At 63.0% G+C, this 21949-nt stretch overlaps 1 protein-coding gene across 1 annotated transcript in view; it reads right to left on the bottom strand.

Annotated features, from left to right (window-relative positions):
• Positions 1 to 1456: 1456 nt before the first annotated feature.
• Positions 1457 to 21949, bottom strand: part of LOC137167500 (CUGBP Elav-like family member 3) — a 39847-nt gene continuing 19354 nt past the window's right edge. The window contains exons 3-13 of the mRNA XM_067569713.1: positions 15887 to 15935; positions 15073 to 15201; positions 14498 to 14577; positions 13303 to 13446; positions 12969 to 13119; positions 12591 to 12740; positions 12404 to 12469; positions 12050 to 12151; positions 11094 to 11237; positions 10352 to 10487; positions 1457 to 2489 (exon numbers count right to left, since the gene is read on the bottom strand). Of these exons, the coding sequence (XP_067425814.1) occupies positions 10360 to 10487; positions 11094 to 11237; positions 12050 to 12151; positions 12404 to 12469; positions 12591 to 12740; positions 12969 to 13119; positions 13303 to 13446; positions 14498 to 14577; positions 15073 to 15201; positions 15887 to 15935 (1143 nt within the window). The 3' untranslated portion in view covers positions 1457 to 2489; positions 10352 to 10359. The remainder of the gene's footprint in view (positions 2490 to 10351; positions 10488 to 11093; positions 11238 to 12049; positions 12152 to 12403; positions 12470 to 12590; positions 12741 to 12968; positions 13120 to 13302; positions 13447 to 14497; positions 14578 to 15072; positions 15202 to 15886; positions 15936 to 21949) is intronic.

Below are 21949 nucleotides of genomic sequence, written 5' to 3'. Positions count from 1 at the left end.
CTGCTGCAGCCTCCTTCATCCACCAAGCGACCCCCCCCCTCATCATTTGCACACCCCACTTGGGAGCGCGGCAGGAAAGTTGCCCTGCATTGCCCTCTAGTGGAGTCACTTGGTACCTGGGGCCCCGGGGACACCAGGTGACGTTTGGAAGGAGCAGCTGTGTCTATTCCAGCTGCAGAGTCAGGCTGCTCGACATCTGGGGGCTTACGTGGTGTGTGAAGCCCCCTCAGTTGAATTGCCTATGCATCCACCCTCGGGCACAGCCGGGGACCCTCCACCCTGGTCAGGAGGGGGCCGGGTTGTTGTGGGAGATGTCAGTGTGTCTGTAGGGGCGCTGTCTTTCTGCTGCGCTGTAACCCTGAGCTCGATCTCCGTGTGCTTTGCACAGGTGTCAGGTGTGAGCCCTGGTGTCCTGGGCTAAATCCCAGCTCGGCCAGTTAATTTCTGGCCCGTCAGATGCTCCCTCCGAAGCCAGCCGCCTTCACTTCCTGGCCTCAGCGCTTGCACGCCAGCCATCAACACGTGTTCTCACCCCCACCCCTCCCGCCGCCGGGGCCTGAGCCCAGACAGCTCTTTAAAGAGCCTCTGGTTCCTATGTGAGCAAGCAGCAGCCAGAGGAGCGAGTTCCCAGGGCTTTCTGGGCTGCCACCCACCACAGCTGCTCCCTGCACATTGCTGGCGTGGGATGGGCGGGGCCCTTCATGCATCTGCCAGCCCGACTCGCCCCGGGAAATCCCATGCACCTGCTTCTGGGTGGGAGCATTCCACAGCCAGCTAGTGCTACGCCAACAGGCCCATGGGTGAGTGTGTGTGGTCAGGCCAGGACTTGGGCGCCTCCGTGTGGAAACAGGCAGCAGAGCTGGGGAGAACCACAGCTACGCCCTCCAGCTTTAATAAAGAAGCTTCCTTTTTATTGTTCTGGTGGCCTTCTAGCCCAGGGGAGTTGGGGTCTGATGCAGGGAGCTTTGAGCTGATCAGTGATATTATTGGAAAGAGGGTTTGGTTTAACAGAGTGGCTGTGACAAATGAAATAGGCATAGTCTGGGGGGGCAGCGCAAGTACACAACTTAGATGAAGCAGTGGCCTGGGGCTCAGGACTCCTGGGTCCTAGCTCTGCCACTGATCTGACCTTGGACAAGTCACCTCCCCTCTCCGTGCCTGTTTCCTGTGCGGCCCTTTGTCTACTTAGCGGGTGAGCTTTTTGAGGCAGGGCTTGACTCTCATGCTGGGGCGAGGTAGCATCCGGTACGAGCGGGCCCTGAGCTCAGTTACTGTGTCTGGGCAGCACCCGGCCCACTAGGTCCCTGATCTCGGTTACTGTGTGTCTGGGCCGTGCTTGGCACCCTGAACGCAGGTTCCCTGTGCCCATTACAGGGGGGTCTTGATGGAAGCCACTAGATACCCGTGTGGTTAAAAAAAAAAATTAATATTAAAAAATCCAGCCATGGGGTGGGTCTTGCTTTGATTTTACTTTTTATTTAGACAGAAAAAAAATTAAATTATTCCCAAAGTAAATGGCAATAAATAACAAATAAGTTAAGCATTGATATCGTCTGAAACATAGACTTCGACTTTTTTTTTTTCTTTTTTCCCACTAAAAGTTGTATTTTTTCCCCTCTAAATAAAAGTACCAGGTAATAAACCCACTCCAACCCTCCCCCCCCCCCTCCCCGAAACGAAAAGAAAAAAATAAAAACCAGTAAAATTCTCTAAAATTGGAGAGGAGAAAATGGCAGCAACTTGAATCCTTTTGGATCGCAGCTAATCTCAACGAAATTATTTACAATTACTGGATTAGCAGGAGACTGTAAACATCGGTTTTTTTTCTTCTTCTCTTTCACGTGGTATATCTTGATTTCCGAGCGCGGAGAGGCGAGAGGTTGTGCAGATGTAGATCACGCTATTTTACAAGTGCTGGGGAGGGAGGGCGGTAAAACAAAACGGCTGGTGAGGAAAAACTAAGGCCCGGAGAAGCGTACATTTCTGTGAGTGGAGCTGGGCGCGACCATGCCCCACTCTCAGTTACTGGGCAGCACCCGGCACACTGGGGCCCTGCTCTCAGTTACTCTGGGCAGCAACCGGGCCCTGATCTCGGTTGGGGGGGAAGCGGGGGGTGAGCGGCAGGGGCTACCATAGCAGAAGTGTCACGTCTGAGCACGCAGTTATTCCCAAGCATGAAGCGTTGCAGGCTCAGGGCTGCCTCCTGGGACAGCGAGCCGGGTTTCCCGCGGAGGGCTGGCGTTTTTCAGAGGGACAATGTGCAGAATGCGGGAACCGGGACCTGAGCCCAGGCCAGCCGGGGAGGCGATGCCATGGCAGGTCAAGGGGCAGCCAGGCGCCATGGAGGGGCTCTTGGGGGGCTGTGTCCGTAGCTGGAGCCGTTGCTCCCGAGGCTGCAGGGAGAGTTTCTTTGCCTTCTACCACCCAAGGGACACGGCGGCTGTCGACCACAGGGCGTGGAGGGTGGTGGAAGCGGCTCCTGGCTCTTCCTGGCTGGGCCAGGATTTGAAAAAAAAAAAAAAAAAAATGGCAAATTTTTTAACCATAAAGTATGAGAAAAAATCCACGTGGTGGGAAAAACAGGGAGGAAACGAAGCAGCGACCGGAGGGTGGAGATCCAGGAATGGGGCCTTGTCGGTGCCATGGAGTTGGGGGGCCGATCGTATGGGGGACAGCGACGGGAACGGGGGAATTAGAATGGCTAAAACGTCCTCGCTTGGTGGACAGGGCCAGGGCCAGGGCGGTGGGACATCAGGGGTGGGGGTGGCTGTCCCAGTCTCGCCGTCTGCCATCCGCCCCCACTCCAGCCAGTGGGGGGAGGTGTGGCTGTGGTTTGCACCTTGATGCCCCATTGATTGGGGGAGGAGGGGGGGCCTTTCCTGCCCCAGCCAGTCCGATGCCACAGAGCTAGGATCTGCCCCTGACTCCTCCGCGATGCCAGGGCGGTGAGCAGCGGCCAGGCGGGCCATCTGCACGGGCAATCAGCGGCTCCAGGATGTCGAGGGAAACCAGATTTACCCCCTCGCCCCGGCCCAAGGCTGGGCAGGAGCCCCCAGGCTGCCCAGCTGCTGGGAGCGGGAGGAACCAGGGCCTTGTGTGTAGTGGAGGAAAACACAGGATCCTCGCCACGGCCCATGGTGCCCTCCCCTGGCTCTGCTTCCCCCCTCCCCCCGCGCCTGTGCAGCCTCCCCAGTTTGTCTGGCTATGGCCCCCCCCCTCCCTCCCCAAACGCCCCCCAAAGGCCTCAGGGACTCGGAGCCGGTTTGGTCCTGTTTGGCGAGACGAAAGCTCCGAGGATGGGCCCTCCCCAGGGCTGGGCCCAGCCTGTCCAGCCCCCCGGCCCCCCCCCCGGGCTACGGGGGCAGGAATTCATGGCTGCTGCTAGGGTGGGGCAATGCTGGGGGAGGGGGCTCCTTTTCCCCTCCCCCCCCCCCACTGATGCTGATGAGGCAGGGCCAAGATCTCATCGGAAGCCAGCGCCTCCCATCCCCTGCACGCCCCCCTTCTCCAGAGCAGCCCCCCAAAAAAGCTGCAGGCGGGGGCAGCCACACGCGGTTCCGGAGATCAGGTCCTGGCCCGGATCCGGCCGTGCACCCCGTAGCATCGCTCCCGGCTGGAGGGTCGGGCGCTCAGGATCGGTGCCGCTGTGAACAGGGATGATCTGCAATGGGAGGTGGGGGGGAGGAAAAGGGGTGGGGGGATGGGCCTGGTGGGGGCAAGCCAGGGGCTACCTCCTCCGTGGACCTCCAGACCTGGGGACGGGGAGCCGGGGAGGGGGGAGAAGAGAGAGAGGGGGGAGTTAAAAGCGCCCCTGGCCACACGGTTGGGGGGGGGGGGGTCGTCGAGGCACAGGCTGGGACACACACAAATGGGCACCAGCCGCCCCTGAATCCTGGGTTCGAGTCTCCCCACACCCCGGAGAAGGTTCAATTTAGCCCTGGGGTGGGAGGGGCAGCAGGATTGGCTGGCAACCAGCTGCGAAAGGCGGGCTGGGCTGTTTCGTGGAAGGAAAGGAGGCAAAGCTGGGAGGGGGGCACCAGCAGAGCGGGGGGAGGGGAGGGCTGGGCTATCTGGGGCTGTGGGGCACCAGCAGAGCTGCATGGCGGGCAGGGAGGGGGGACATGCTGCCAGGATGTGAGGGACTGGCTGGGGGGGGGTGGGACCAGCCAGCTCACACCTGCCCCGGCACCGAAGTGGCATCGCCCCGTGTGTGTGTGTGTGTGTGGGGGGGGGGGGGGGCTCAGCCTTGCCTGGGTTCGGAGGGGCCTCACCAGCCGCTTGCTCCATGGGGCCAGGGGCCTTGGCACGAGGGACCCTGCCCGCCCTGCTGCCAGGCGCCCCCTTCATGCAGCAGCCAGCCCAATGCCTGAGTCTTTGGACCCCCGCGGGCCTGGCTTGTGGGGCCACCCCACAGAGCTAAGGCAGGCGAAGCTGTCTGACCCCGCCCCCAAAAGCCAGCGCCCCATGGGGGGGGAGGGGGCACGGACCCTTTGCAGGGCCATAAACGCCGATTCCCTGGAGCCGTCGCACGCACTGGCCGGCTCACGAGGCCGCTCACCTTGTCCTGGGGGTCGGACTCGTCCCCCGTAGCCTGCACCGGAGGGCGGCCCCTCGCCCCGCTCCCAGCCAAACCCTGCAGCCCCCCCAAACGCATGCCACTGTGGCCCTGGGTCTGCCAATGGGCTTGAAACCCCTCCCCCGCCCAAAATGTAACCCCCTTGGCTGGTCCAGTGCCCAGACACAGCCCCCCCACCGCCTGCCCCAGCAGTGGATGCTCCCTGGGCACCGCCGGTTGCTAAGGAACAGCCAATCAGAATTCGCCTTCAGCCAGGCTGCCAAAGGGGTTCTTTTTTGGGGGGGGGGGGGGAGCTGGCACTGGCTCCCTGCCAGGGCTGGAAGGGCAAAGGGAGGGGGAGTTTGTGGGGCGCAGCTGGAGCTGAGAGGCTGGGGGGGGGGAATTAGCAGTGTGCGGGGTTGGGATGGAGCTGACAAATGCCAAGCAGGGCGCGGGGGGGGGGGGGTGTGTGTGTGTGTGAAGGTGGCCTGAGACTGCAGCGTATGGAGGGGGTCGTGCCCAGTCACAGCTGTCTTGTGGGGGAGGGCAGAGAGAGCAAGAGAGACAAGCCTCCGATGGGCTCAGTAAACCGTTCTGGCACTGAGCGAGCATGTGCCCCTGGGTCCTACAGAGTCCCGTTCCCCCCGGGCCCTAGTGGGCATCCCACTGCAAGGTTGTTTGCGGGTACAGCCCCGCCCCCCCCCCAACTCTTCGCCCCCCCCCCCAGGAGATCCAAGCCTGCAGCCATGCATGGCATCCGGCAGCTTCGCTGCCACCCTGTCCCTGAGGGGGGCACCAGGGGGGTTGATTCTGCCCAGTGAGACCCCCTACGGAGGCGGTGTGACCCGGCTGTGCTCCCAGGAGGCCAGGCACAGACCCGCCCCCCCCACCCCTGACACACGCTGCAGCCCTGGGATGGCTCACTGGAAGGCTGGTGAGGAGCTACTATACAGAATCCCGCCCCCCCGGGCTGGGGATAGAACCCAGGAGTCCTGGCTCCCAGCGGCCCCCACCCCCATGCTGCTCATTGCATGACACTGATCAGGTTTCCATTTGACTCCCTTGGCCCTGCGAATTTCCCCCCCTGCTTCGTCCGCTAAACGGTGTTACCCAGCCGCTGTGCCCCACTCCAGAGGTGGCTGCATGTTAATAGTGTGTGTGAAAAAGCTGTTGTGCCCTGCCTCAGAAGACACGTCCCACTCCCGTACCCCTAGAGGCCTGGGAGACAGGAGGGCGTGGGTGGAGTTCCTACTGTGGCCCAGGTAGCCCCCTCGGCTGTGCTGCTGCCTTGAGCATCCGGGTGGCAAAGGGGGAGACGGAAGGGATCCTGGGCCTTCCCCACCCAATAGCACGCCCACACACACACACACACACACACACACACACGTACACGAACGATGTGCAGAAACAGGCACAAACCCAGGCCAGCTAAAGCCGAGAAACAAACCAAACACGAAGCAAACATGAGACAAGCAATGACCAGCGAGACACACAAAATGTTCTAGGAGATGGGGGTGGGGGAGGGAAACGACAAATCAGACCAGACAAATAACAGAGGAGGGACAGAAATAGTGACAGAGGTCTTGAGCGCTGCTTTGGGTTTTCGGGCTGGGCGGACAGGGAGTTAGTTTCAGACCGTGGGATTTCACCGAACAAAAACTACTGTCCACTGATACCAGCATCAAGAGCAAAGACCTCACAGCACAACCAACCACCGCTACGGCACAGAGACGTCATGCACCCGCTGGCGCTGCTCACGTGACGCGTGTCTGGCCAAACACCGAGCACCACAGGGGACAAGACAGCAGAATATCACTAGCCAGGTCGGCGCCAACACGGCCTCGTTCCAGCGGACGCAACTTACAAGGGGGGGGGGCCCAGCTGCGGCTTGGGCGACAGCAAACGGTGGGGCAAGACAGAGTCGGCTCAGGCCGGGCTTGGCACCCTGCTGGGGCGGGTTAAAGCGGCAAAGAAAGAAAACGGGGTTTGGGGTTTTCGGTAAGAAAAAGGCAAAGCTCACGTGAGCTGAGTGTGTAAATCGCTGTGTTTCTTACACGCTCAAAGGGACAAAATAGGATTTGTTTTGGCCAACTGCTCCTCCCACTCTCCGCCAGCTCCTGCCCCAGGAGCATCCCGCTGACACTGCCGGAAACCACTGAGTTTTGGATCTGTCGCTCGTCTGGGAAAGTGCTAAGTCCCAGCTGGTGACTGGGGGAGGCCAGTTTTGGGACCCCCCCATCAGAGGCCTGGCTTGCCGGAGGGCCAGGGCTCAGCGCGTTGGTGGGGGCGGGGGGGGGGGGGTCCCCTCACTTGGACACGCAGCCTCACTGGCTGCTTCGCCAGGAGTTGGCTCTGGGGGTCTATTCCTGGTTCCACTGAGCTGTCGGGTGACCTGGGACAAGCCATTGCCTGACTCCATGCCTCAGTTTCCCCTCCTGCCTTTTGTCTAGTCAGCGCTCCTTGGGCTGGGGCCCAGCTCTCCCTCTGGCTGTGCAGCGCCTGGGGGCACTCTGGTTTGGTGCCGCACCACAACATGGTGCCGGGCCTTTCAGCCACTCGGGTTTGTCCCGCTGCCCCTAAGGGGGAATTTGCCTCACCCCCCCCCCCAGCTACCAGGCAGCTCCAGGGAGCGGTGGGGTGCCAGGGCAGATGGGCCCATCGACCTGACCCACTGCAGCAAGAGCCAGATGGGCCCACGGGTTTAGCAGGTGCTGCGGGGACCATCAGTCGCTCGCTGGTCCAGCTCACTGGCCTGCCAATCGCCTCGCCCCAGTTTGCCCCCCAGCTGGCACCAGGACTGATGTGCGGGTGATGGGGACAGATGCTATGGGGGGGAAACCTGTGAACCCTCCCCCCCCCCACATTCATGCCCTAGCCTCCTTTTTCCCCAGCGAAAGGGGCGGGAGGGGGGAAGGCCGAAGAAAAGAGAACGAGAAAATAAACGGATCAGAAAGAAAGAACCGGCTGATGGGAAACTGGTGCCCCCATGCCACATGCAGCGGGCGTGCCTCGTGCCAGCTGGCTGGCTTGTTACCGCACCAGGTGGTTGGGGCGCACGGCTCTGTGGGGGGGGCTGCGGCGCTCCGGTGACAGCCCCTCCACGCCCGGGGCGCCGCTCCCTGCGACCAGGTTGCTCCGGCAGCTCCGGCGGGTGGAGGGAGAGAGACACAGAACACTGGAGTCAGGGACCCTGCTGGGAACGGCCTGGGATGAGCGGGATGGGGGGCGAGGCGTGGGTGCCCCAGGGATCTCGGGCTGGGGGGAGCAGGGCGGGGGAGGCCTCCATGCTAGGCCTGCTGTCCGGTGACGGGGTGCTGGGAGAAGGCTAGCGGCTGGCCCCCGGGGGCACATTGGTGGCCTGATCGCACCCCACTGGCAGCAGGGTCGGGCCCTCCCTTTGCTCCCCAGGGGCCACTTTCTGTTTCGAACAAACACCTGTAATCCATCCCCACCCCCTTCTCCACACTCGGCTGCTCTGGCCCCCCCCCCCCCCCCGTCTCCAGGGACTAACCCAGAGCCTGCGTTCATCTTGGCAGCCAGATCGCCCTGAGCCCAGCGTTGCCAAACACGAGGGCCCAGATGGAGGCGTGTGAGCGACTCCGGCGGGGGCTGCGGTTCTCTCACACTGGCTGTTCAATCAAATGGCCGAGCCTGGATCGGGTTTGTAAATTTCAGCCTTGATTCCCCACCCCCACCCCTCTCCGTGATCTTCCAGTTGCATCACCCAGCAAAGAACACACCCTGGGCTTGGTGCGCCAGGCTCTTTCAGCTCCCCCTGACCTGTGCCAGGCTTTTCGGGGGCAGGGGCCCAGCCACAAGAGAGCCCCTGGGCCCGTTCTGTTCCGCTGCCTGGGTCACCCCTGTGTGCGGCCCAGCCGTGCCCAGAGAACGTGGCGCTCTCTGGGCACTGAGGAGCAAATGATGGGGTTGCAGAGAAAGCCCTGGGCTGGGACCCAGAAGACCTGGGCTCAATTCCCTCCTCCTCTGCCACAAATTTCCTGTGTGACCTGGGCATGTCACTTTGTCACTCTGCGCCTCAGTCGCTCAGCTGTACAATGGGCTGATGATTCTGCATCTCCCCCACCTCTTAATCTGTTTGAGCTCTTTGGGGCAGGGCCTGTCTCTCGCTGTGTCTGTGCAGCGCCTGGCACAACGGGGATCTGATCTTGGCTGGGTTCTAAGAGCTACTGCGATACGGACTACAGTAAATCCCTAGGGAAATGGAGCCTGCCTCTGCGACGCGGTGGAGACCCTTCCCAAGCTGATGGCGGATGTGCTCTCACTTTCATAGGCACAAAAGGAAACTAAAGCTCAATGACAAAGACTCCACGAAATGAATGAACGAGCAAAAACAACCACCCCAAAAAATCAAACCCCACGAAGGAAGAGAAACGAACCCGTCAAGCGCGCAGGGGGAAACAGTTACCAGAACAAAAGCAGGACACGGTCACGTGCTACGACACACACAGACACGCACAGACCCCCCCCCCTCCCCGACCCCACGCTACGCCGCGTTGGGGGGCTTCACCTGGCTGAGACCGGGCTCTGTGTACCACAGCCGGGAAGAACTGCTAGCGGGAGGTTATGTTCTTCTTTCTTAAAACACAGGGTGAAACGCGGTTACAGATCGCTGGGAGACACGGGCATCGGGCTACATGAACTAAGGGGCCCTTTGGGCCTGAACAATGCTGGAGCTATGAGAATATATCGCATTATTTGTGCAATTATTGTGATCATTATTACCAGGATTTTAATGCTTAATCAGCTGGGAATTCAGGGTGTTGTGGGTTTTTTTCCCCCCCTTCCGTCCTGTAAAAAAGGCTGCAGGGTCATTTACTGCCCTGGCGATTTAGACTGTGCGAGTTTTGGAGCTGGGGTTGTGGTTCATTCCACGGCTGTTCAGTGCCTGGCGCAACGGGGTCGCGAGCACACAATAACCCTGTGTGTGTGTGTTTGCTGGTGAGGTGTGTGTTCCTGCCCTCTGCTGGGGGGAGCTGGAGCGGCTCCGATACACTCGATTAGTTGAACTGCTCAAAAACCAGGCCAGGGAAGGACGGGGTGAAAGCGACGGGATGCAGGTGGTCCGTTTTCTCACTGAAGTGGGAACCGGCGGGGAAATTTGGCAAGCAAAATGTAAGTTGGGTCACAATTTCCTACGTTGCCCTGTTGCCCACGTTCCCCGATTCCAGGCAGAGCTGGGCAGACAACTCGCGCGTGTGTGTGTGTGTATCTGTGGGTTCAGGTGTGTATATATCTGTGTGTGTGTGTGTAGCTATGTGTGTGTGAGCCCGTGTGTGTGTGTGCATGCACTCTGTATATGTGTGTGTGTGCGTGTGTAATATGTATGTGCCTTTGAATGCATGTATGTGTGTCCGTGTGTGTATATGTGGGCCTGTGTGCATGTGTGTGTAGCTGTGTGTGTGTGTGTGTGTGTATATGTGCCTGTGTGTGCCCGTGTGTGCGTGTGCCCGTGTGTGTGCGTCTGCCCATGCAGAGGGGAAATCACAAAAACGTCACTGAAATGTTTCCCTTTTGGAAATCAAACTGTGAAATTCCTGCCCCAATGTTGGGGGCCCTCGGCTCCATCCAGCCCTGCCCAGGGTGGGGGCTGGCTGTCACCCTGAGAGCGGAGCCGCCCAGCGTGGGGCCCTGGTGGAGGCGTTACCCCCTGGTGGGGGTGGGAGGCAGCACAACCAGGCCCTCGCCCACCCCCCCCCGTTACTCAGCAGCCCAGTCTGCTGTGCCCGCCGGCTGTGTCTGGGGGAGGTCCCCGTGCGCAGGGGGCAGGGCACCCACCTGGGGCCTCAGTACGGCCGGTTGGCATCTTTCGGTCGCTTGAGCTGCACTTTCAGGCGCTTCATGCCGATCTGGAAACCGTTCATGGCCTGGATTGCGGCCTGAGCGCTGGCGGGATTGTCAAAACTCACGAACCCTGGGGAGGGGGCGGGAGGAAGGGGGGCAGGGAGGGGAAGAGAGGCACGGGGTGGGGAGGGGGCCAGAGAGAGGGGGCGGGAGGCAGGGGAGGGGCAAAGAGAGGCAGAGAAGGCTGAGTGGAACCAGCCCTTGGTTGATGGCTAAGGCGGTGCCCCCTACCCCTAGGCCGGACTTTCCCCCGTGGGTGCCTGGCTCCGGGTGGGCAGCGCCACACCCAGACTCTCAGCTTGGCACTGGGGCTGTGGTTTACCCAGCCCCACCCCATCCTGTCCCGTCCTTGGGGGCCGGGAGCCCAGGATCTGTTCCCCATGGCTGGGGGCATCCATCAGCGGCGTGTAGAGGGTGCCTGATGCAGGGTTTGTTTCCTGGTGCTGGCCGCTGTGGGTGACAGGAGCTGGGGCTAGGAGAGCCCTGGTCTGGGCAGATCCGGTGGAGAAGCCAGCTCAGCGTCAGGCCCTGTCTACACTAAGGGTTGCAACAATCCTTTGCCTGGGAGGTCGGCCCCTCGCCCTGGTGCCCATTGGCTGCATCTGCTGCTCAGTGGGCCGGCCCCGGGCCCACGATGCAGTGGGACGGGCGGGGAGAGCCCATTGGCTGGCCTTACCAAAACATTTGCTCTGATTGGTCGCCCGATCCACGAAGACTTTGGCAGAGATGACGTTCCCGAAGGGCAGGAACATCTGCAGGATCTCGGAGTCGGTGAACTCCTGGGGCAGGTGGTAGATGAAGATGTTACAGCCCTCGGGGCCTGCAGGGAGGAGGCGGGTCAGAGCAGGCAGGCGCGCGGGACCCTCCACGCCCTGGGTTCCTGTAGATCCCCCCACACTGCCCCCCATTCTAGATCCCCACCCTGAGCCCCCGTGGGTCCCCTATTCTATACCCCCGTGCCAGGCCCATTCTAGACCCCCACGGTGGCTCCCCTAGAGCCCTCTGCTCTAAACCCCCCATTCTGGACCCCTCAACACCTCTTACTCTGGATGCCCCATTCTGGGCCCTCCCATTCTAGACTGTTCCAGATCCCTCGCTCTGGACTCCCGGTTCCAGATCACTCCAGATCCTCTCACTGTGGACCCCACATCCTCGACCCCTCTCGATCCCACTGCTCTGGACCCCTGTAGACCCCACAGCCTGGCCGCCCATTCTAGACTCCTCATTCTGCCCCCCATCTGGACCTCTCTACACTCCCACTGTGGATCCCCCATTCTAGACCCCCCCACTCTAGATCCTCTCATTCTGGATCCCTATAGATCCCCCGTGTTGGGGTCCTCAGGGTAGATGTGGGAGGTCCTCATGTGTGCAGCGAGGCTGGTCCCTGGAGACCCCAGGCCGTGTCTGCCCCCCACGGACCCCTCCCTCCTGAGCGGCGCTGGGGCAGGGCACACAGTGGGCGCTCCTTGCACTGAGACAGGATGCCAGGGCCCCGGGGGACAGAGCTGGGCGTGGTTTCAGGGGACCAGTGTCTGGGGGAGATGTGCCTAGGGAGTTCTGGGGGGACGGTGCCGGGGGCCAGTGTCAGGAGGACACTGGGGGGTGGGGGCGGCAGCCCCGGGCCCCACTTACCTTCCCGCTGCTGCTGCTGCTGGGGGGGCGGCTGCTGCGTGATGATGGCCGGCTGCTGCGGGAATGCCGGGCTCACCAGCCCGTAGGCCGCGGGGTAGGCGGCTGGCGCGGAGGCAAAGGCGAGTGTGAGCGATCCGTGGGCTGGGCATATGTGCCCCCCCCAGCAGGGGATCGGGGCCCAGCCCTCAAGCCCCCTCCCACCATTGATGGCTCAGTTCTCTTCCCCCACTGGCCTCCCAGGACCCATAGCCCCCCGAGCTGCCCCCCACCCCATGGCCCTGGTGCTGCTCAGCTCTGGGACGTCCCGCCAGGTGCCCACCCCCCTCTGCCCAGGGTCCCTCCAGCCCCCCCCACCTGTGTAGTGCTGCATCCCAGCGTAGGCCTGCTGCAGGGGGTCCACGGGGGCGGCCGGGCTCTGAGCTGCGAGGGGAGATGAGAGAGGGGCAGGGGGTTAGCAGGGCGCGCCCCCCCCCCCGGCTGTGGGGCCACTGCTGCCGGCTGGGCCGGGGAGGGGGGGGGGGGAGCAGGGCGGGGCGCGTACCTGGGTATGGGTGGACCCCGTTGGCGTAGATGGCCTCGGAGGCTGGCTGCCCCGTGGCCTGTGCGGGGACGGGGCTGTACCCGTTGACGCTGAGCGCGGCCGGGATGGCCGACACGGGGGTGGCGGCGATGGCTGGCGGCGTGTTGGTACCTGCGGGCGAGAGACATGGTGGGGAGGTGGGGGGAGAACTCAGGGCCTTCTCCCCACCTGTGAGGAGATCCCAGCTGGGTGCCACCCCCGGCTTCCTGCCCTCTCCCCCCTGCTGCCCGGCGCCTTTCCCCACCCCACAGCCCCTCCTCAGCCCCCCGGCTGGGGCTGGAGGTGGGGACCTGACCCGGGAGCTGCCCCGGGGCGGGGGGGGGGGGCAGCGCTGCCTACCTGAGGAGGGGGTGAGGGGCGTGAGGGGCGTGGCGATGATGCCGTTGGGGTTGATGGTGGCCATCTGCTGCATCTGGACGGCGGCCATGGTGGCCATGGGGTTGAGGTAGGCGGAGTGCGCAGCGACCAGGGCCGCCTGCTGCTGCATGAGCTGGGGGAGGGAGAGAAGGGGGGGTCAGTGGGGGGTCCGCTGGGGGGAAGTCCTGTCGGCAAGGACCCCAGGACTGGTGGGGACGCCCCCCCGCCCCAAAGTTCTGCCCCTCCATCCCGACCCACTGCCCCCCCTCCTCCTGCCCAGAGCCCCGGCGCCCGCGGCCAAGGGGCAGCCCCTTACTGCTTGGGTGTAGGCGCTGTACGCCCCGAACTGCAGGGCGATGGGGCTGAACATGCCCAGCTGGTTGGCCACCTGCTGCATCCGGCGCAGGCCCCGCTCCTTCTCCGTGTCGGCGAATTTCACCACCAGGCTGGAGGAGGCGCCCTGGGAATGCAACGCCCCCCCGCACCCCCCCGGGAGTCTAGTGAGTCGGGCAGAGCACGGTGACCCCCCCCACCCCACTGCCTCAGCCAGCCGGGGTTACACACACGCCCCGGGGGGGCCTGTCCGGTCCACTGCTGCCCTGGCCCCCGGCCCCTCCTCCTGCAGCCACCTGGGCAGCCTGTGGGATTCCCCTCCTGTGCCAGGCACTTGCTCCAACCCCCCCCATGCTCGGGGAAAGGAGCCAACCCTCCCTGGGACATAGGGCCTAGTGGGCAGAGCCCCGGCCTTTGCTGCCGGACACCAGGGTTCTCTTCCCGCCTCTGCCGCTCGACAAGCGTGAGCGAGTCGCAGCCGCCGTTCCGTGCCTCGGTTTCCCCAACCCGTCGAATGGGGCTAATGATCCTGCCCTCCTTTGTCAAGGGCTGTAGGGTCTTATGTGGGAGCAGGATTCGGGGTTGTGGCGACGTGGGGTGGGGTGGGAAACACCTCGCCCCGGGAGGACTGGGCTCCGTCACCGCCGACAGGTGGAATCGGGGCCTTCTCACGCTGGCCAAACGGCATTTGCCCCCGTTGGGCTGAGCCCAGCCGTTCCCGTGGCAACGGCGCCGTCCCATTGGCGCTTTTCAACTAAAAACCGTTTTCTCGGAAAATTCCCTGCTGGCTCCGGGGGCCGCAGTGGCGAGCTCGGTCCATCGGGGGGCAGCAGAGCCTTGGGAAGTATCCTCCCCCCCCCCCAGGCTGCAGGCAGACAGACAGACAGGTCCGGGCTGCCCTGGGCAGAGCCCCCCCGGAGGGTGGGATGTGGTGGGGAAGGCGCTCAGAGGGGCCGGTGCCTGGATCCAGCCCCACAGCGAGCAGGGCGTTGGCGAGTGCCCGGCGGGGGGAGGTCCAGCCGGGTGGGCGAGTGCCCAGCGTCTGCCCTGGGAGATGAGGGGTCCGGGCAGGGCGCCGGGATCTGCTGCACAGCTCCCCACTGGTGCCAGGAATCGCCTCCCCTCAGCCATCCCTCCCCCTCCGCCCCCAGGGGCCAGCGCGCCCGGCCATGCCTTACCGGCAACGTCCGGCTGCCGTGCAGCGTGTTGATGGCGGCCTGAGCCTCGGCGTGGGTCTGGAACTTCACGAAGGCGCAGCCTGGGGGGGGAGAGAGTCAGTGCCAGGAGGACGGGCCTGAGAGCACGCAGCACCCCGAGCCGGGTACCCCCGTACACCCATGCCCTCCCCCGCCCCCACCCATGCCGCACACAACCCCCACCCTCGCCGGCTCGGCCCAGTGCCGGCAGGGCCCCTCTTCGCCCTGCGTGCCCGGCCCTGTCCAGCCCCCTTCGCCCCCACAGCAGGGCCCAGCCGGCGACCGAGACAGGCCCAGTGAGCCCCTGCGTGACCCAGGCCAGCGGAGGTGACAGGGAGCAGCACCCGGGGCAAACACAGCCTCCCCGCCGCTGCTGCAGGGCGTGGGGTGGGAGATGGGGAGAAATTACGTAGGAGAAAGTGCCAGGAGCCCAATGGGCACCCAGCGGCCAAGCCACGTCCTCCAGGCAGCACAGGGCCCCCACCCCGCCCCCACTGCGCCCCCATCCCGCCCCCTGCAGCTCCCCCTCTGCTCTGGGGGCAGGGCCAGCAGCTCACCTTTGCTGGCCCCGTCCGGCCCTCGCAGCACCGTGCATTCGTCAATGGTCCCGAATGGCTCGAACATTTTCCTGACGTCCTCGTCCATCTGCTGCTTGCCCAGCATCCCCACAAACAGCTTCCGGTCTTCTGGAAGGGGAGAGGCAGCGCTGAGAGACGGGGGGGGGGGGGGGGGGGGGGGGGCCGGGACCCTGCCCCGCCCCCCACCCTGCCCCGCCCACGAGCACAGAGAGCCTGGGGGGTGCCCCAGGCCATCTGAGAATCATGAATCAGGGGCTGAAGGCCAGACGCCTCTTCTCAACCCCGGCCGCTCGGCCCGGGCTGGGATCACGGAGCTAGGGCGCCAGGAGCCAACCAGTGGGTCTAAGCCTGGTGCCACAGGGGGCGGGGAGCCCGGGGGCGGGGGCTGGCTGGGGGCTTAGGTTTGTAGTGGGTGCCGGAGAGCGTCACGGCTGCGCTTGGCTGGATCTGTCCATCCCTAGGGCCTAAGCTGCTGCTCTGTCTGCCTGTCCTTAGCATTGACTCTCCAGAGCCTGCTCTGTCTGTCTGTCTGTCTCCTGATACGCTAGAATGCTCATCTGTCTCTCTAGATCCTGGCTGATCTGTCTATCCATCCATCCCCTCCACACCACTCATCTATCTATCTATCTACACCGCACCCCCCGATCCAAGCTTTGCTCCGCAGACACCGGTTGGAAGAAGGGGGGGTCTGTCACGGCAGCGAATCACCCCTTAGTTCTGGTGGGTGGGGGCTTAAACAGGGATAGCTGGGGCCCCAGGGCAACCCTGCCCCCTCCCCATGTCCTGTTGGTACCTCCTCTGCTTTCGCTGTCTGCTGGCTTCACCTGGATCGGCCGGTTCATCTGCAAGGGGAAGAGAAGGGAGAGACATTGGGGAAATGTCCAGGTGGCCCCCCTTGGAGACGGGACCATCCAGTGGTCAGATTCCTCCCCTCAACAACGAGACCACCCTGACAAGGGCACGAGCCCCTCTTAGACAGCCTTATCCCATCATACAGAAAGGAAACCGAGGCACAGGGAATGGCTGTGACTTGGCCAGGGTTACCCGGGCAGGTCAGAACCTGGATTAGAACCCAGGAGTTCTGACTCCTTGCCCAGCACAGCTCTAACCATTAGATAACACAGCCAGGAAAGGGAGCCCAGGAGCCCTGGCTCTCACCTCGCTGGAATGGGAACCCAGGAGTTCCGGTTCTTGCCCAGAGTCAGGAACGGGAACCCAGGAGTCCTGGCTCCCCTTTGTTTAGCGTGAACTTGATCTGGTGCGAGGTGCACGACTGACAGGCCTGGCGCACCCGGACTACACTGCCCAGGGCCAGTTTCCCGACTCATCCCTGCTGGGGCACCACAGCCCTGCCCTGAAGGGTCAGACCCTGGGCCCCGAGGGCAGCTCGGTCTGTGGCCAGCTCAGACCTCGGCCTCTCTGTGGGGCCTGTCAGCCGAGCGCCTCTCCCTGGTTAGTGACCTGAGACCATCAAATAGCCAGGATTGGAACTGAACTGGCAACGAATGGCCCCGTGCCCCATGCCCCGAGGCACCCAGTCCCCGGGTGTGGGGCTGGGTTGGATCCGGAGCCCCCTGGAGGGGAAAGGCCCCGTCTCCCATTCCCGGCCCCACTGAGCCAGCCAGTCCCCCCGACCTGGGGCTGGATCAGTCCCGGTCACCTAGCGGGGAAAACCTCCGGATGCTGTTCCAGAGCCGGCCTGGGCAGGAGGGACCCGAGCTGGTGGGGAAAGGAGTATCCAGCAGAAACCACTGACACCCCCAGATCCCATGTCAAAGCCCCCCCATAGCCTGCTAACCTGCAACCCAGCGCCCCCACCCTGCACGGGAACGCTGGGTCGGCATTGACTGGGAGGGGAGAGCGTCCCCTGTGGACCGCCCCAGCCTGCTCCCTGCAGCCCAGCGCCCCCCAGAAGCATGCTGGAGAACACCCCCCCCCCCGAGCCCCCCGGCCCGCTCCCTTGTGGAGCAAAGCCAGCCGGCAAGGGGAGGGTTACGGCCGAGCCCAGGCCCAGGATTAGGGCCGGTGGGATTAACTCAGCAGCCGCGGGGATGGGTTCTGTACGCACGTGTAATCACATTAAAGGAACGCAGCCGCTCGGAGCAGAGAGAGGAGGGAAGGGAAGGGGGGCTTCAAACGAGGCCTTATTTTACCTCCAAGGTTTCAGCCGTCGGGGTGAGCCGCCGTTCAGCCAGGTGTCAGTCAGGACTAGGCACCTGACTTCAGTGCTTCTGAGCTGGGCCCATCGCCACAGCGGCCTCACGTCTCACAATCTTTCCTGTACTTATCTCCCATCCCCCGGCCGGGGAAGCAGGGCAGGACTCTGATCCCCAGTGTCCAGGTGGGGAAACTGAGGCCCAGAGAACCAAGGCCTTACCCCATTGACCTTGGAGGACCTGGTCCAAGGTCACACAGGGAGCGTGTGGGACAGGGGGGACCTGAACCCAGGGCTCACAAGCCCTCTGACCACGGGGCCACCCTTCCCCCCCACCCGTCCTTACCGAAGTCATTGGGTTGGCTCCTCCGCTGCATCCACTGACTTCAACGCAGCGGCCCCAGCGCACAGCGGCTGAGGACTGGCCCCAGCTCCCCCTTCGCCCGGAACCACCTGCAGCCACAGTCCTGCCCTACAAGGCCACCCGAGGCGCCGGGGCCCCTGGAGAATGGCGCCCAGCGGCACAGCGGTAGCACAGGGGTGGCCAAAGACCAGCACAACTCAACCAGGAGCTCAATAAGAAAAAGGCCCCGGATTTGCCGGCTGGTGGGAGGACCTGGGGGCACCTGTTCTTAAAGAGCCTCCCAGCTCCCAGCCTGCCAGGATGCCAGCGTGGTTATCTGGCCTCACGATGGAGCTGGGGGATGCGGATGGGGTGACGCCAGGCTCTGCAGCCTCCCAGCCACCCCTGAAGCCGCTGGTGTTTCTGGCAGGGCTTTGCTTGCCTACCCACCCAGCCTGCCTGGTCTTTGCACCTTGTCTCTCTCCAGGGGGGGACATGCATGGCGGGCAGGCAGCCTGGATCCCACGCAATCAGTGTAATTAAAGGCCTGCTAATTGCCCGACTGATTGATTATTGCTAAGCTACTGAGCTCTATTGATCAGGCAGAGACGGCGCAGGGCTCCTCTGTGTACATCTGCCTTCCCCCCTCCCCGGCCAAAGGGTGCATCCCGCTCCAAAGCAAACACTGTCTCCCTGGCCGGCCCTGTGCAGGCCAGACACGAGCTCACGCCCAGCCCCTTTCAGATCAGCCGGGCTATTTATCCGCCTGTTGGCCTCTCACTGTCTGTGGGATCCACCTCTCCCTGTCATATCTGTCCATCTCGTCATCCATCCTTCTGCCCACCCATCCATCCACCTGTCCTTCCAGCCAATCTATAACTGTCCATCCAGCCACTAATCTAATCTCACTAGCTATCCACCACGCAAGCGCAGATCTCCCGGGGAACCATCTAGCCAGAGAGTCCAGCCCCCTGCCTAGACACTTCTTACAAGCCGCCTGTCGGTCACTGGTTTTTAGGAGCAGATACACCCTTTGAATGGACCCCCCCCTCCCTGCCCAGCAAGAGAAAACACACCCCACCCTGCAGGCCGCATGGATAGCCAGTTGCCATGGCTCCCCTGCTCCTGCATCTTCTTCCACATCCCCCTCCTCCTGCCTTTGCTTTGTTGCCGGGTTATCTCCGGTTGCCACAGCAACCAGTGCAGCATGGGGACCGCTTTCTCGCTGTTAAAAAAAAAAACAACAGGGCATGGCAGCACCCTAAGGAGCTGGGGATTTTGAGAGCAGCGTGGCACCCCGAGCCCAGCACACAGGCTGGCAAAGGGGCCCAGGCCACAGAGGGGCAGCGTCCCCTGGCGTATTCAGCTCCTTTAAAGCATCAGGAATTTAGTGCTGGCCGTACAGACCCAGAGATCAAAGGCCTTGCCTTACACCTAGATCAGGGTGAGGTTCCCAGACCCGCCCCATCCTTGTTCCCCCTTGAGGGGGCAAGAGGGCAGCTCAGCTCAGCACCCCCCGAACGTGCATGATGGTAGCATCTGGAGGTCCCAGCCGTGCACAGCGCGAATAGACAAGGGGTGGGAGTGGAAACTGAGGCACCGAGAGTGGAAGGGACACGCCCCTGTCACCCAGCAGAGGTGGGAACTGAACCCGGCTCTCCGAAGCTCCGGGGAGAAATGGTCGGGCCTGTTGCTATCCCCCAAGCTGGGTTTGGGGCCTCTGGGACTGGGCTGCTGTTCATACAGAGAGCACAGGGTCCAGCACTGAGATGCAGCCACCTCTGGGGGCAAGGCAATTGTTTATACAGGGATCCCTCACCCAAGTGCCCGGGCCACCATGCGTGTGCAACTCACCGGCCCCGAGCCTGCTGAGCCAAGTCCTACTGCCGTACCGGAGACCCACCGCTGGAAAGCCGCTGGCTGGGGCTGGGGCTGGGCCCAGGGGGGCTGAACCCGGGGCTGTACATCCAGGGCAGTGAGCCGAGGTGCTGGGAAATCACGCCCCGTCCCAGCAGCTCAGCTGTGCTGTTTTTTTGCCTTCAGAAGGGGGCACCTCCCCTCATGACCAAAGGATCTGGAGCACAGCTCTGCAGGCCAGCAGTGGGGGGTGCCCCTAAAGAGGGTGCAGCTAAACATGGCAGAGCTACGTGGGGGGTACCTAACTGGGGGGGCAGGGCAATGAGCGGGGAGAGGTGTATGACTCAGCTGATTAGCCAGTGGTTTTTACAATGAGCCAGGAGCTGGGGTGCTGACGAGGGAGGAGAATTAATTGTAATAACCAGGGATGCCACCGCTCGTCACGGAGAAGGCTCCTGGCCCGGGTTGGGGTCATTGGGGCGCCCGTCTGCCCCCTCCACCCCCATTCCATGAGCCACGTCGCTTTCCGTGTCCATGACAAAGTCATCGCAACCTCACCTCGCCGGGCTGGCACGTCAAGGGGGGGGGGGGAAGCAGCAGATGCCCAGTAACCATGGCAACCAGAGAATATGAACCATGGCAACCGCCCACTCATCCCCAATTTACCCACTGTGTTACCTAGTAACCACACTGACATAATCATTTATCTCTATAAACACCGCTGGGGCCGGGGGGATGGTTTGAGCAAAGGGGAAGAAAAATAAAGGGTGTGGGGGGGTGGAGGTTAACAGGTACAAAATATTCACATGGCGGCAGAGGAGGAGGCCCTAGGGGAAAAGGCAGAAATACCCCCCACACCTGCTCAATAGCCTTTCCCTGGCAGCTGTTGATACAGGACTCCCTCACCCGGTGCTGAGATTCAGCCATGGCTGGGGTGGGTTGCAAGGGCTGTTTATATAGATATCCGGTACCATTTACCTGGCATCAACATGCAGTCATCTCTGGGGTGGGGCATGGGGACTATTAATACAAGGATCCCTTGCCCAGCACTGAGATGCGGCAACCTCTGGGGTGCGGCAGCTGTTTATATAGGGATAGCTCACCCAGCTCTGATAGATGTCCCTGGGGTGGGGCACAGGGGCTAGGTGCCCTTCACCTGGCACTGAGATGCAGCTGGCTCTAGGGTGTGGCGTGTACTTAACACAGCAACAGCCTGCCACGGATCACCCCGATGTGCCTGTGGCCAGCGCTGGGCCCAGCCTCCCCCCGAGGGTCACCCAGCTGGCATGTTGTGCCCCTGCTTGGGCACTGGGGCGTCCAGGCAGCCGGAGCCCTCCTGTCCTGCAGAGACCATTAGCATCTGCGATCCCTGAGCCTGCCTGGCCCTGCAGTGCAACAGGTTGGTGCCTCCCGGGCCCAGCCTGCGCCCAGCCTGCACCAGCTCTGCCTGGCACTGCACGCTGGGATCCTCCTCAAGTCCCTGCCGCTGCCCCCATTGCGGCAGCCGGCTCCCGCACCGGGGCAGCACCATGCGGGGACGGGGTTGGGCTCTCCCCCCATTGCTGCCCGTTTGCCAGTCTTGGGGGGCCCCCTCTGGATGCTGGCGCCAGCGGGGGAGCTTCCCAGTCCCTGGGGCGCAGCCCTGAAAGCACAGGGGATGCCAGGCTGCTGCCCTACCCCCAGCTGCTGGAATCATCAGCAGAGCAAAAACGACCTGGCAGCGGAGTCTCCCCGGAGCGGCCAGCACCTGGGAGAAGCTGGGAGATGCTAATGGGCCTAGTTGGGGGGGGCACGAGCAGGATGCCTGGGTTCAATTCCAGGACTGCCACTGACCACAGGCAAATCATTTCTCCTCTCTGGGCTTCAGTCTCCCCTCCCACCCGGGTCGATTCAGCCTGGGCGCTCCCTGTCTGGGCAGATCTCAATTACTGCGTACAGCACCTGGCGTGGCGAGGCCCGATCCCAGTTACTCTGTGTCTGGGCAGCGCCTGGCACGACGGGGCCCCGATCTGGGTGGCGGTTCCTGCCAGCTGCTAAACAGCTGAAGGGAGACAGGCAGGCGGGGAGCTATTGCTATGCCGCCAAGACCATCCCCTCTGCAACTGGGGCAACAGGCCCAGGGGCAGCTGCCGTGGTAATAAATACCCGCCGAGGAGGAGCGAATGCTTGGCACAAGGCACCGAGGGGCGGCGGTGGCTGGGGTCGAGAAAGGGCAGGGCAGTTTCACGGGCGTTAGCAACGTTGCTAGCTTCCAGCTCTCCCGCACGGGGGGCTGTGGGAAATGTGCTACCCTCCGACCCCCCCAACCGCCCGCAGAATCGGCGAGCGGGGCAGGTGCTTTGTGGGCCGGCGGGAGCATTGCCGGGAATCCAGAGAGAAGGGAAAATCCCCGTTCCTGTATTCAGCGGAGAGGAGAGTGCGATTATTGCACTGAACAAAAGCCCTCTGGGGAACCGGTGGCTGTTAGAAATGAATACCCCCCAGGTGCTAAGAACCCCGAG

Source organism: Emydura macquarii, unplaced genomic scaffold (assembly GCF_026122565.2).
Source record: "Emydura macquarii macquarii isolate MOO-44397 ecotype Brisbane River unplaced genomic scaffold, CSIRO-AGI_Emac_v2 contig_2924, whole genome shotgun sequence".
Lineage (NCBI taxonomy): Eukaryota > Metazoa > Chordata > Testudines > Chelidae > Emydura > Emydura macquarii.
The sequence above is the reverse complement of the archived record's forward strand: the minus strand, read 5'-3'. Positions and strand labels throughout refer to the sequence as shown.